Source organism: Gossypium arboreum, chromosome 6 (genome assembly GCF_025698485.1).
Source record: "Gossypium arboreum isolate Shixiya-1 chromosome 6, ASM2569848v2, whole genome shotgun sequence".
Lineage (NCBI taxonomy): Eukaryota > Viridiplantae > Streptophyta > Magnoliopsida > Malvales > Malvaceae > Gossypium > Gossypium arboreum.
Window position 1 is genome coordinate 7,197,183 of NC_069075.1, and position 13,919 is coordinate 7,211,101.

Sequence of the window (13,919 nt, forward strand, 5' to 3'; positions counted from 1 at the left end):
CCGCAAGGCTTGGATAGCTAAGCAGAAGGCTTTGGAGAATTTGTATAGTAGGTGGGACGCTTCATATAATGAAATATGGCAGTGGTGTTAAGTGCTAGAGAGATACGTCCCAGGTTGCATAACAGACCTTCAAACAGAACCTGCATACTACAACGACCGATTACTCTGTGGATGCCAAGTATTTAAGCGTCTCTTCTGGAGCTTTAAGCAATGTCGAGATGCATTTGCATATTGTAAGCCATTGGTACAAATTGACGGTACATTTATGTATGGTAGATATATCCATCGGCTATTGCTAGCAGTCGCACAGGATAGTAGTGTAAGAATCCTTCCAATTGCGTTTGTAATAACACCGTGATGACTGGGATTTCTTTCTTTCTAGGTTAAGGATGCATGTTTGCCTCCAACCTGATATATGCGTTATATCAGATCGAGGCACCGGGATACTAGCTGCAATTGAGCGACAGGGAAGTCTATGGCATCGCACACACCATCGGTATTGCTTAAGGCACATTGCTTCCAACTACTACAGGCAATATCCATCTAAAAGTGAACGACGGCAAGTGGCCAACTTAGGTATTTAACTTTATTTCTATTAATATAATTTTGTTTGGAATATTGAATTTATTTTAAATGGAAAAGTGGTATATAATTTTCGCTATCAACTTATATTGGCAGGATATGAGATAAGTAAGGACCGTTTTCATGAGATATTGGCAGTTTTCCATTCAGTTAACGAAGAGGACCATGAATACCTATGTAATATACTTTTCAAACAGTAGACACAAGCATACGACGGTAGCTTACGATATGGTCACATTACCTCAAACCTGGCCGAATGTATAAATTCTGTTCTGAAAAAGAACACGTCATTTACCGATAACATCAGTTGTGCAAGAGACATATTTTCGTTTAGCAGTACTATTTCTGAAACGAGCAGTGAGTTATGCAGGCCAAATGTAGGGAGGCCATGTATTGTGCGCAAAGGTATTGCAAGAAATTAACAAGGCGAAGGCACGGGCGAGCACTATGCACACAGTGTGTCACGATTGAGACAACTTATGGTTTCGTGTGACAAAGTTTGACAAACAGCACCAAGGTATTACTGGCAGGCAATATCGTGTACACTTAAGAAATAGGACTTGCGATTGTAGGAGGTTTGACGCACTTCGTTATTCATGCGCTCATGTAATTGCAGCTTGTCAAAATCTTCGTCTGGATCCCATGAGCTATGTCGACGACGTGTACAAATTGGAATACATGTACAACGTGTGGAGACACATATTCCCACCGGTCCTAGATAAGCGTAAGTGGCCCTCTGTATCGCTTACTCCGTTTAAGCTGTTACCGAATAGAGAGTTACGGCGTAAACCAAAGGGTCGACCTTGCTCGACTAGAATACGCAATAATATGGATATCCGAGAAACAACCAATCAACAGAAGTTATGTGGATGGTGTAGGAACCCAGGCCATACAAGCAGATCATGTCCAAATCGCAATAGTTGATAGTTGTTGTAATTGTCAATATATTGTATTATTTATATTTTATTACATGAAATAATATAAAAATATTCAAAATATTGCTTTATTTAAAATAATTTTTATTTTATTAAAAATATAAAAGTAAATTATAACTACTTTATTTAAAACAACCTTTTATATTATCACATGAAATAATATAAAAATATTCAAAATGTTGCCTTATTTAAAATAATTTCCATTTTATTAAAAATATAAAAGTAAATTACAATTACTTTATTTAAAACAACCTTTTATTTAATTACATGAAATAATATAAAAATATTCAAAATGTTGCCTTATTTAAAATAATTTCTATTTTATTAAAAATATAAAAGTAAATTACAATTACTTTATTTAAAACAACATTTTATCTAATTAGATGAAATAATATAAAAATATTCAAAATATTGCCTTATTTAAAATAATTTCCATTTTATTAAAAATATAAAAGTAAATTATAATTACTTTATTTAAAACAACATTTTATCTAATTACATGAAATAATATAAAATATTCAAAATGTTGCCTTATTTAAAATAATTTCCATTTTATTAAAAATATAAAAGTAAATTATAATTACTTTATTTAAAACAACCTTTTATCTAATTACATGAAATAATATAAAAAGATTCAAAATGTTTGTACAAATATATTAAAATAAAAATCAATGTCCGTGTCGGTCGGATTTAGTGCCACATGGAGGTCGTCGACGGTTACGCGTTGGATTCCTCCTTTGTCCAGCTTTCGGCGGGGGTTGTGCTTGCTCCGGCGAGGATTCTGGTTGTGGGTGTTGGGAGGATGACCCGCCTTGATAGAATAGTGACTGTGGAGGTGTTCGCATCATTAATGGCGGAGGTGTTTGAAACCCATAAGATGATGGGGATTGGTAAAAAGAAGAGCTCCCAGACGGCCCCTCCTGCGATCCCTCGTGCGACGACTTCCTATAGATCAGTGGTCCACTCAGAGTAATCGGAAATGGAAATGAATCGGGCCATGCATTCCAACCTACCATAGGACCAGAAAAAGGAAACATATAAGGGCTAGGATACATAAAAGGGCTAGGATACGTACCTGGCATCATCTGAAGATGCTATGCTATGGGTGTCGACGGTTGAACTGTTGGGCCCAGTGACTGTATAGGTCCTGTTGCTGGGTCGGGTGATTGTGTGGGCGTTGTTGATGGGCCTGCGTCGTCGTCCCTTCTTCTAGGATTTAAAGGGCCATGTCGTTCCCTTTGGACACGCAATTGCCGTTGCCTCTCCTCTTTTAACAGTAAATATGACTTGCCATGGATCCTAAACCATGGTATGTATTCCGGCACGCACGCCAACTCTGGAACGATGATCGATTCCCAAGTAGGTATATAATCATACCGATCTTCCCACATTTGGATATAGTGTGACCAGAATCTCGGCCAATCCATATGCAATTACCGTAAATCGATTTTGTGATGATCATCCAACACCTCAAGTGCCACAGGAATCGGTTGTCGGAATCCAAATTGCCGTAATACTCTGTCTGATTGGTGCATCTCCACAATAGCAAAGTTGACCAATGGGACCTTCACGTGCCAAGCGTTCGAAGTTTGCAAGTATTCATCTGGAATTACTGCCCGAATTGTCGGATCCTCGTATAGTTTCCATTGAAACTATATAAAAATGATGGAAATATTAGTTAAATAAAAAATACTAAATACTAAATACGAATCCACTATTTTATTATGTATGTATATATATATTTTTAATACTTACTTGTGCTTCCGACCGTTGCTCTAATAGAAGCCGTATATCTTCAAGATAGGTAGGTAATTGAGCATAACTTGTCGAATGGTTCCACCTAATTAAATAAATTTTTAGCATACGATTATATTTTAAATCTACGTAATAATTGTAAAATCTAATATAAAATTTACCTCGTTATGAGTGGGAATGTATATGGGTGGTCCACTCGAGAACGTAAAAATAGAAAGCAAAACCGTGTCTATGATTGCAGTAGTGATAGGCAACCTCCGATTTTTTCTTTATTCGGTCGCGTAGCTCCGCACATCTCCCGGTACAGTGTTGCTAACACGGCAAACCCCCAACTAAATTCACCAGCTGCTCTAAAATCAACGAGTTTCAGCAGCCATCTCAGATGTACAAGGTTTTGTGACAAGTCCGGCATCAGATAATCTCCAATTATTTGAAGAATGTATACTCGAGCATATCGAATTTTTTCTAGTTCGGTAGAATCATCATCCGGCTCCGGAAATGTGTCTCGTAACCAGCCCATCTCGATCTGACCTCCGTTAATATTATCGGGAATAGCACCCAAAAGCTCGTAGCATACCGCTCCCCAATCAGCAGAATGAACAGACCCAGTGATTGCGTCCCCGTCCACCGGCAATCCTAATTGCAAATGCATGTCTTCCAAAGTGATAGTGCACTCTCCACATGGAAGATGAAATGTGTGCGTCTCTGGTCTCCACCTTTCTATCAACGCACTAATAAGTTTCGGGTCCAACTTGCACCCCCGGCCTATCATCGCCACGTGCCAAAAACCCACTTCCCATAGGTAATCCTATATCAACGGTGATGGAGGACCAGTCATGTTACGGATATAGCATTACAATATCCGATCTACAAACTTTTATAAGAAATAATAAAATAAAAATTATTTAAATTTGCATAAATGACAAAAATCTTAAATAATATTTAAATATTAAATTTAACACTTACCATTTGCATTTGTTCGACGGATATATGTTTATCATCGAAGCCAATTAATTCTCCGGCCATTACTAACACGATCAAATTTTTTTATTTTAAAAAATAAATTTAGAAAAAAGCCAATTAAACCTTTTTTGAAAAAATTAACGAGAGTTTTGAGAGGAATTTAAGAGAAATTTGAGAGATTTGAGAGAATTTTGAGAGAATATTGAAAGATTGAAGATTGAAAGGATTTAAGTGTGAAAAAAATGAAAGGGGTGGGGGGTGTTATAGTTTTTTTTTACCGTTGGGGGGGTTACCAACGGTCAAAAAGTAGTCGTTGCTACTGTAAAAACACAGAGAAAACGCTTCCTCAAGAAAGTGTTTTCCTGCTTTTTCCCCTGACAACGCACTGACGTGGACGCGTTTTGTAAAAACTGGCCCATTCCTGTAAATAATTTCTAACCTGGCCCATTTCGGTAAATTTAAAAAAAAAGGGGCTTTTGTTGGTAATTTGCCCTAAAATGGGATTTATATGCTTATCGAGTTGAACAAAAAAATCTAAAAATAAAAATCTACTTAAAATAAAATTTTGAATGATTTATAGGATACAAGTTAAAATATTAAAGTTACTTAAATCGAACTCAATACTATTTTATTTAATTTAAATTTAAATTTATTTTATTATGTAAAATGAACATATTATATTTAAAATAGTAAACATAACTAGTAAATTTTGTGTAAAAATATTATTTTTTAAAAATCATATAAAAGTTGTTGATTATTTTTATTTACATGAAAAATTTGAAATTTTATCAAATATTATCCAAAAATAAAATTTATTTTGTGAAAATAAATTCAAAAGAAAAAAAACTAAAAATCGAACTAAATTATAATAAATAATTTGAAAAATTCAAAAATTCAATGAAATTCAAACAATCACACCTCTATTACCAAAATATATTTGAAATAATAATTAAAACTATTAAGTGGCTAAAATTCCATTTCATCTCCCTCCCAATATAATATTAATAGAAAAAAGGGATTTGTGTGAAATTAATATCCATTTTAAAACAAAGGATTCAACTTATCTAAGATAATTTATGCTATTACTTTTAGGAAACGGATTAAATTTAGTTAATTCAGTTTAGTTAGTTTAGTTGGTTTTGAAGTCAATTAATCTTAGAATATTTTGATTGGTTATCTATTTTTAGAATCGATAATTTTTTTTAACAATCTGATTTATTCTTTTTGACATAATGCTTAGAACTACCCATAGTCCCTCCCTAATCCATAAATAGGAGAATAATTCGCTTTAATGCACTTGAACTCTTGTCCTCGACTAGAATCGATAATTAAATAGATTCAACTAGTTTTATTATTGTATATTTTATATATTATATTATAAATAAAATACACATATAATGATTTGAATTTATTATATCATATAATTTATCATTTATATTATAATATTATATCTTACATATTATACAATAATTTTAATATAAAAACTTAAATATTTTATTTTTAATATCGGTCAAATTGCTTGAACTACTCGATTTTTTATTAATTTAAATTAATTCAATAAATTTTACAAGTTAAATAAATTTGTATCGGATTTTTAATATTTTTAAACCAAACCAACTAAATATATGAAATTTTTTCAAAGGGATGACTTGGCGGAATTAATTTTTATATATTGAATTAAAAGACCATATGTATCATTTTTAAATTTATTCAATTTACATGAATCATCTAACAATTTACCTTTTTTAATGTTTTATTAGTAAGTTGACCCCAAATTATAGTCTGGTTTTCAGATTGGTCCTTAATTTTTTTTTTGTTAAAAGTGTCTCTAAACTATCAATCTTTATTATTGATTGAAATCGATTAGGGTATAATTTGATAGTTTAAGGATAAAAAGTTAAAATATTATTTAGGTAATAAAAAATGTTTTTTTTAATCAACACGAGAACAGGTTTGAAAATTACGACATACTTACGTAAACGTAACTGTTTTAGATTCATTGGTAAACGTAGTCCAGTTTGCGGAGACACTGTTGAATTTTAAAAGAGCTTACTATTTGACCTATTCATCAAATAGTTTAACCTCTCTCAACCTCTCGTGTTTATTATTATTATTATTATTATTATTATTATTATTATTATTATTATTAAATTTTATTTTTGTAAAATTAAATTTGGAAGGAAAGAAAATGTGTAAATTTAACCAATATTGTTGTTTTACTTTCGGAAGGATTAGTTTTTAAAGAAAATGTTAAAATCAATTAAAAAATGAATACAATTTAATGTCTTGGTCAATATTTTTATTTGAAAATTGCATAAAAAGCCTTAATTCTTCATTTTAAAAATTTATATAATTTTATGGTGCAGGATAAATCTCAAAACTATAAATAAATTATAGTTTAATGTGTAATTATATATATGAAATTTTGATTTGATTTAATTTTTGTGAATTATTAACACAATTATTGATATAATATCATTTTATGTTTATTTATTGTATACATAAATAACTATATTTATCCAATATAAAAATAAATTAATGTATTTACTTCTTTAAATGTGTATGCTTAAATCAAAATTAAAATTTCAAGTATACATTTGAACCACAATTAAATTTCGTGTATAATTATACCAAATTAAAATTTATATATAATTAAAAAACTTTTATATACGTTTTATTTTTCATAAAATTAACTTCTTGTTACAAATGAATTTTCCATTTATGAAAAGGGTTTATTTAACTATAAATTAAAGCTTATAAGTGTATTTAAGTAAAAATTAAATATTAAAGCCTTATTTAATTAAAAATGTAAATAATACAGTTGAATTTATTTTCATCAATTTAACTATTTTTCATTAAATCCATGAAAGAAAAATTTACTGAAAATGGCATATATCTGACAAAATTGAAGCTTTATCCCCGACACAGTTGATCAAATCAGATATTAGTATTGAAAAGTACACAATATGGTCCTTACAGTGACAGCACCCGCGAATATGACGAAGTCAGAATTTTATTTTTGAAGGGAAAATTTTAAATTTTAAAATTTTAAAAAGTCAAATTATAATTTTATTTTTATATAAATTTGTTATTTAGAATTTTAAACGGATTAAATCAATATAGTTGGTTTCACACTGATTTTTGTTGTTTTAGTTAGTGCATACCATTTCAATAATAAACCGGTACAATCAACTACTTCTTCCGCACGAGTTAAAATTTCAATACTTATCAATCGCACTGATTTATTTCACCCAATCTTAATTGCACTGGCAGGAATATTGTGCATGAATAATATTAAAAATATAGAATTTCTAACTTTTATAGAAATAGTAATAAATAATAAAAACTTTTGCCGTGATATTGTGCATCCGCTCAAGCATGAATATTTTATATTTAAAATTTATTTAATATCATTCATTTAATATTTTTAAATGTTTTTATATACATATATTAAATATTTTTTCTAAAAATATTGATAAATCCAAAAATGGTACGCATTAGTTTCTATAGAAAAGTGATGCGTCTATCAATGTAGTATTAACAATCTTGATTGAGGGCCTGGGTCCTCAAAAATTTTTATAATTATAATTAATCCTTCAAATTGTACAAATTTTCACTAGACCCTCCATAATTTTTAAAAACTCTAATTAGGTCCTACAAAAGTTTTGAAATTTTTAATTGGACTCTCTAAAGTTTTCACTAATACTCTCAAAGTTTTCAAAAATTTTAATTATGTCCCCTAAAATTTTTAAAATTTCTTATTTAACCTCTAAAATAGTTGAAATTTTTAATTAAACCTCTAAAACTTAATGTCAAGCTCCACCACCGGAAAACATGCATGGCTTACAGGTTGTCTCGTTTGCAAGTAGTTTTTTAATAGGGATAAATCTCAAAACTATACATGAATTTTGATTTAATGTGCAACTTTATATAGGAACTTTGATTTTGTGTAATTTTAAACATAAAATTTTGATTTGAATCGAATCTCACAAATTATTAACACAAGTATTGATGTAACATCATTTTATGTTTATATATTGCATACACATATAATTATATTTATCCAATATAAAAACAAATCAATGTATTTGTTCTTTAAAATGTATATGATTGAATCAAAATTAAAGTTTTATGTATATATTTGAACCACAATTAAAGTTTCATATGTCTAATTGCGTCAAATCAAATTTTATGTATCAAATTATAAATTGAATCAAAATTCATATAAAATTTTAAAATTTATCCAATTTAATATATCACCTATTCATAAAAGTCGAAGACCTCCCTAAAATTTACTTTAATAGTGTCATTTTCCTAATAAATTTCTAGCCCCTTTTTTTCTTAATTTTATTAAATCCCACCAGGTCATCAAATTAGGGTTTCCGTGTTATTGATTGCCTAGTGGAATTGACATGATAACCTCCCAACTTATCAGGTAAGAGAAGAGCCATTTAATTCCTTGAAAATAGGATCAACTATTTTGTGTATGTATATAGGTTTTATAATATTTATTTTTCATAAAAAATGTAAAAATCATTTTGTTTTCATTTTCCTTTCACTTTTTTTCCTTGACAAACAAAAAAATAAAGAAACTTTCTTTTTCCTTTTATTTGAGAAAATGAGTTCCATTACACAATAACAATTTAATGCCTCCTTTTTTCTCATTTCCTTCGTTGGATTTTCTCTTTCGAAGCTTAAATTTTTTAGCATTACCTGTACATAAATAATAATTCACTTTGGAATATAGTTGGTGCAGTTTGTCAGTTGTCTGGGATTGTTGCAGCAAGTGGTTTAATATGAGATCATCAGGGGTATGTGGTTCCGCCAAAATTTTGAGGTGTTCTTAAGGAACTCCAACTAGCATGGGATCCATGTTTAGAGAAGGTGATACTTGAGATGAATAGTATCGCTATCAAAGCGATTCAAGCAAATGAAGATTAACAAACTTATTCAGCTGTGGGGCGTGCCATCATGGACCTTCTTATGGATGGTTCATGTTAGACATGTGTTTAGAGAGGAGAATAAAGTTACAGATGGCTAGGCAAAAATGGTATTCTTAAGACCTTTTGGGGAGACATATTTACATGCAACTACCGGATGAAGTGTTGTAATTATTGCACAATGATTAAGATGGAAGAAAATCATCTTCTCTAATTTATCTTTGATTTAATACGTACCAAAAATAATAATAAGTCACTTCGTTTTCTTTTAAAGCAATGGGCTTCTTATCTATTCTATTCTCTTTGAAAGTAGTGGTAGTTTTTTTTTTTTTTTTTAGTTGTGTTATAATATATACATATGATTTATCAAGGGAAGGGCACCTTTAGATATACTGGGAATATTTTTCATAGGACCTCATTGGGATAGAGTATTGTGATGGTGTTCTCAAAATTGGATTTCAAGATGATGGAGAGGATGATACGTCATTTAAGACTTATTTTTTCATGCATCATTGATGGGGTAGGTTTCTTGGAGCTTTTAGCAATGGTTTTTTGATCGATCAGAGTTCGTCATCAAGTTATCCGATTATAATGAAGTTAGGGTCCAATTATCAAAAGTCGATTTAAGTGATGTATCTCTAGATTGTTTCTAAATCCTTCTAGTATTGCGATTAGGAACAAATTGTTTTTCTCCTCATTTGGTGGCATTTGTGCATGGCAAAGAGGATTTTAAATTTGGAGGGGACAAAAATAAAAAATTTGTATTAAAATTGTTTAGATTTTAGATTATTTATTTTTCAAAAAGGCTAAAATTCTTCTCCATTTAACCAAAGTTTAGGTCTAAATTAATTCTTTTACTTTTAGAAGGGCTTAAAGAATAATTTACCCCCAAGAGGGTAAATGATAAAATCTTTCTTTAAAAAAAGATTGAATTTAAATTTCATGAGTTAATCATCTCAAAATTATCAGTTAAATAATTGTTTTGGAGTTATATACTCACAAATTAAAATTATATAAAATTTAAATATTATATGGTTGATTGAGTTGAGTGTCGTTTATCAATGAGTTTTAACTCGGTAGAAAATTATCAAATATTCAAATCATTTTATAAGATTAAATTTAGAAAAATATATACATGATAACATTTAAACTTGAGTAGGGCGAAGTCAAAATTTTTTAAGGCAGAATTAAATTATATATTTTTATGATAGAAAAATTATAATTTTACCATTTGAATAGTCTATATATTTATAATCTTTAGAGGACTAAATCAAATTTTTTTATTTTTGAGAAAGCTAAATTACAATTTTACCATTACTAATTTAAAATTTTATAAATTATAAAATGACATAAATGAAAAATTTTCAATTTTAAAGGGGTTGAACCTACGCCCCTTTAAATCCACCCCGAACTTAAGACATTATCAACTTTATATTGTAACTTTACCATTTCAACTAAAGCCTTATTTAATTGTTATATAAAATTCTTATAAATATATTTATTACATGCATATGTGGTATGTCATACTAGTAAATATAATAATTTAAAGTAAGACAAAAAAAAAACTAGAAAAACAATTAAAAATGAAGCAAAAATATAATAAGAACATGATACAAACATATATATTTTTAATTTCAATTTTTATTTACAGTATGTTACATTTTTTTATATTATAAAGTATTTTTAAGTTGGTGTCACGGATTAATTGAATATCAATTCAGTTGGAAAAAGATTAATATATTTTTCTTTTAAATCATAATCAATATTAATTTGATGACTTTTATCTTTTATACTTTTATATAATTTTAAACAAAAAAATTAAAACCACGTATCCAAACATCGTGTTTAATAAAATTTACATATAAATTCTTTAACATTCCACCTATAATTGTTACTGAATAAATTTTAAAATAAAATGTTTATTTTACCTACATTATGAGTGGCCGCATAATCTAGTAAGGCCAAATATAGTTACATAATTATTTTTAAAATTTTATCATAAATTTAAGGGTAAATTATACAATTGATCACTTTAACCTTCATAAGTTTTTATTTTGAGACCGGAAATAAAATATAATTTAGGCATTGTTGTTATATACTTTTATCATTTTAATTACTCACCGTTAATTTCTCATTAAATACACTTATTTAAGTCACCTAATTTTAGTAAATTTTCATTTTAGTCACTTATTTTATCTTTTTAATTTTCTATATTTTTTAAAGAATATTAATTATTTTAATAAGGAAAAACTTGGAAATTTACGGGGAAAATTTGGGTTTGAAAAAGCCATTCTATCTTTTTAATTTTTTTTTTCCTTTTAGAATTAATTTCAATTTTTCATCGGTAAAAGGGAAGGGAAAGATACAAGGTTTTAGTTTTACAGGTAAAAGGGAAGCGAATTCCCTGCCAACAGCTGCACTCCCTCACTCCTATCGAAAGCCAACTTTACGATGCGATCAACTACTATGTTTTTTTTTTCTAGGAATATAAACAAATTTCTATTGAGCCATTTCTAACAAAATATGCTGAATACGATAAATAAAATAAACATAAGATACAAAGTATTACAGAAGATATTATAAGTAGTGCATAAACATAACCTGCCAAGCAATTATTACTTTAACTTAACTTTCTTTCGTGTATGTTCATTTTCTAAGTTTTATTTCATTAATTTATTAAATTTTGACATTTATAAGTTAAATTATTGTTAACTATGAAAATAAAATATTTGAAAGAATTTTTTATAAAATTATGCTTTCAAATTATCAAGATTAATATTGAATAGTAATATTTAATTAAAAAATTAAAGTTAATGAAAAATTTAGTAAAAATTTAAAGTTTAATAGTAAAATTTAATCATATAAAAATTTAATGGTAAATTAAGATATAATTACAAATACCAAAGAAACTAGAATTTATAGTAAAATTAAACCAAATATTTTGTAGGACTTCTATCCATCATTCATAATTTTAAATATCCATAAAATTTGATTACCTTCATAATTTTGATTATGATGTAATGAAAATAAAATCTCTACAACCATATATAAAGTATGTAGTTTAACTCATAATCAACACTAATTTCAAAAGATCTAAATTTATATTCAAATCCTTAAATTCTTCATAATTAAATTCACGAGTCACTCAACTTTTAGAGACTTTGACTCATCTAATCTTCCAAGCCTACCATCTTGGAAATAATTATCACTAATTTCATCCATATCCTATCACATGCTTGTTAAATTTAACTTTTGACTTCATATCTTTTGTTAATTTGGTTATTATTATCTTTTAAGCTAAATTTGATCATTAACATTTTGAAAAAAAGTAGGATTGATTTTTAATAGAAATGTTGACTAAAATGTTACATTTTAAACATAGCGACTTACATGATAATTCATATATACTTCATATTAATTTTTTGAAATTTTATGAACTTTTATAATTTTTTGAATTTATTTATTTTATATTTTTAAATTATATGTTGATGTGACTTATAAAACAAATAGTGTTGTGTTAGCATGAAGTGCATGTGAACTGTCACGCAGATTGTCAAGCCAACTTTATCAAAAATATATATTGTTTAGTCAATATTTTCACTAAGACAAAATGACTTAACACTTTTTGAAAAGTTTATGGTCAAATTTAGCTTAAAAAAAAAAGAGGCAAATTGACAAAATTATGTAAGCGTTGAAAGCTAAACTTATTATTATGCCAAATTTCTAATACAAAAATTTGGTTTAATTAACCCTAGGTCCCTACCTATTCTCTTTCTATATTTAAAATTTAGTCGCTTTAATTACTTTTCTAATTTAAAATTTAAAATCTAATTGGTAACACTATTAATGAGTTTCTATCACATTTGAATATGTAGTATTTTAATATTAAAAGTTTGATTTAAAAATCAAAATTTAATTCATAACACATTAAATTTAACGTAAATAAATTAACTATATTATCGAAAGTTTATGTTTTCAAAATTAAAATAAACATAAAATAAATTAGAAAATGTTAAGTGAAACAATGTTTATGGTGAAATTTGCAATGAGTGCGAATTCTTCGGGTTCAAAGAGCGATGTCGGTCAAGAAACTAATAAGGTCTGTACAAGATTGGATTTACAGCCAGAAATGAATGGCCAGAAGGTGGATGGAAACAGACAGAATATATAGAGTTCGAGCATACCTAGGGCGTCGTACAAATCAATATTACTGTGAGCTTCACCGGTTCCTGCGTAGAATGTGTCTATGGAGGAGGATTTTGCACTCATGGATGGTGATGTGATCACGAAGATGGTGGATGGTGTTCCATCGATAACATTCTCGAATCATGTCCATGAGTACATTGAACATAAGATGACGAGAACAATCATCGTGAAATTATTGGGAAGAAGAATAGGATTTAATGCTTTATTGAGTAGGGTTTCTTTGTTGTGGAATCCCATGTACTCGATCAAATGATAGACCTGGAGAATTACTTTTTTCTAGTTCGATTCTAGGATGAGGACGATTTTGATAAGGTTTTGGTTAGGGGGGCCGCAGGTAATTTTTGTCTATTACTTGACTATCCGACCATGGTCATCGGACTTCTTGATAGCCCAAAATGAAATTGATTCTCAGGTGGTGTGGATAAGGCTTCTGGGTTTATCGAAGAGTACTACTCAGACTGTCTCTTTAGAGCAACTAAAAATACAACTCATTTTATTTCAAATATAAAAACCTCACTTTCTTCACTTTCTAATATTA

The 13,919-nt window shown here is 28.6% G+C and overlaps 1 protein-coding gene across 1 annotated transcript; it reads right to left on the minus strand.

Annotated features, from left to right (window-relative positions):
- Positions 1–2,950: 2,950 nt before the first annotated feature.
- Positions 2,951–4,044, minus strand: LOC128293757 (serine/threonine-protein phosphatase 7 long form homolog). Its single transcript, XM_053029263.1, has 3 exons — positions 3,599–4,044; positions 3,273–3,357; positions 2,951–3,169 (listed from the first exon to the last, which is right to left on the minus strand). The coding sequence occupies exons 1-3, from the start codon at positions 4,042–4,044 to the stop codon at positions 2,951–2,953; spliced, it is 750 nt and encodes a 249-aa protein (XP_052885223.1).
- Positions 4,045–13,919: the final 9,875 nt, after the last annotated feature.

Coding starts and splice junctions, on each gene's coding strand:
- LOC128293757 (XM_053029263.1), bottom strand. CDS start 4,044: ATGATAGGCCGGGGGTGCAAGTTGGACCCGAAACTTATTAGTGCGTTG. Junction 3,358..3,598: donor GCTGGTGAATTTAGTTGGGG/GTTTGCCGTGTT, acceptor TTATTTAATTAG/GTGGAACCATTCGACAAGTT. Junction 3,170..3,272: donor AGCAACGGTCGGAAGCACAA/GTAAGTATTAAA, acceptor ATTTTTATATAG/TTTCAATGGAAACTATACGA.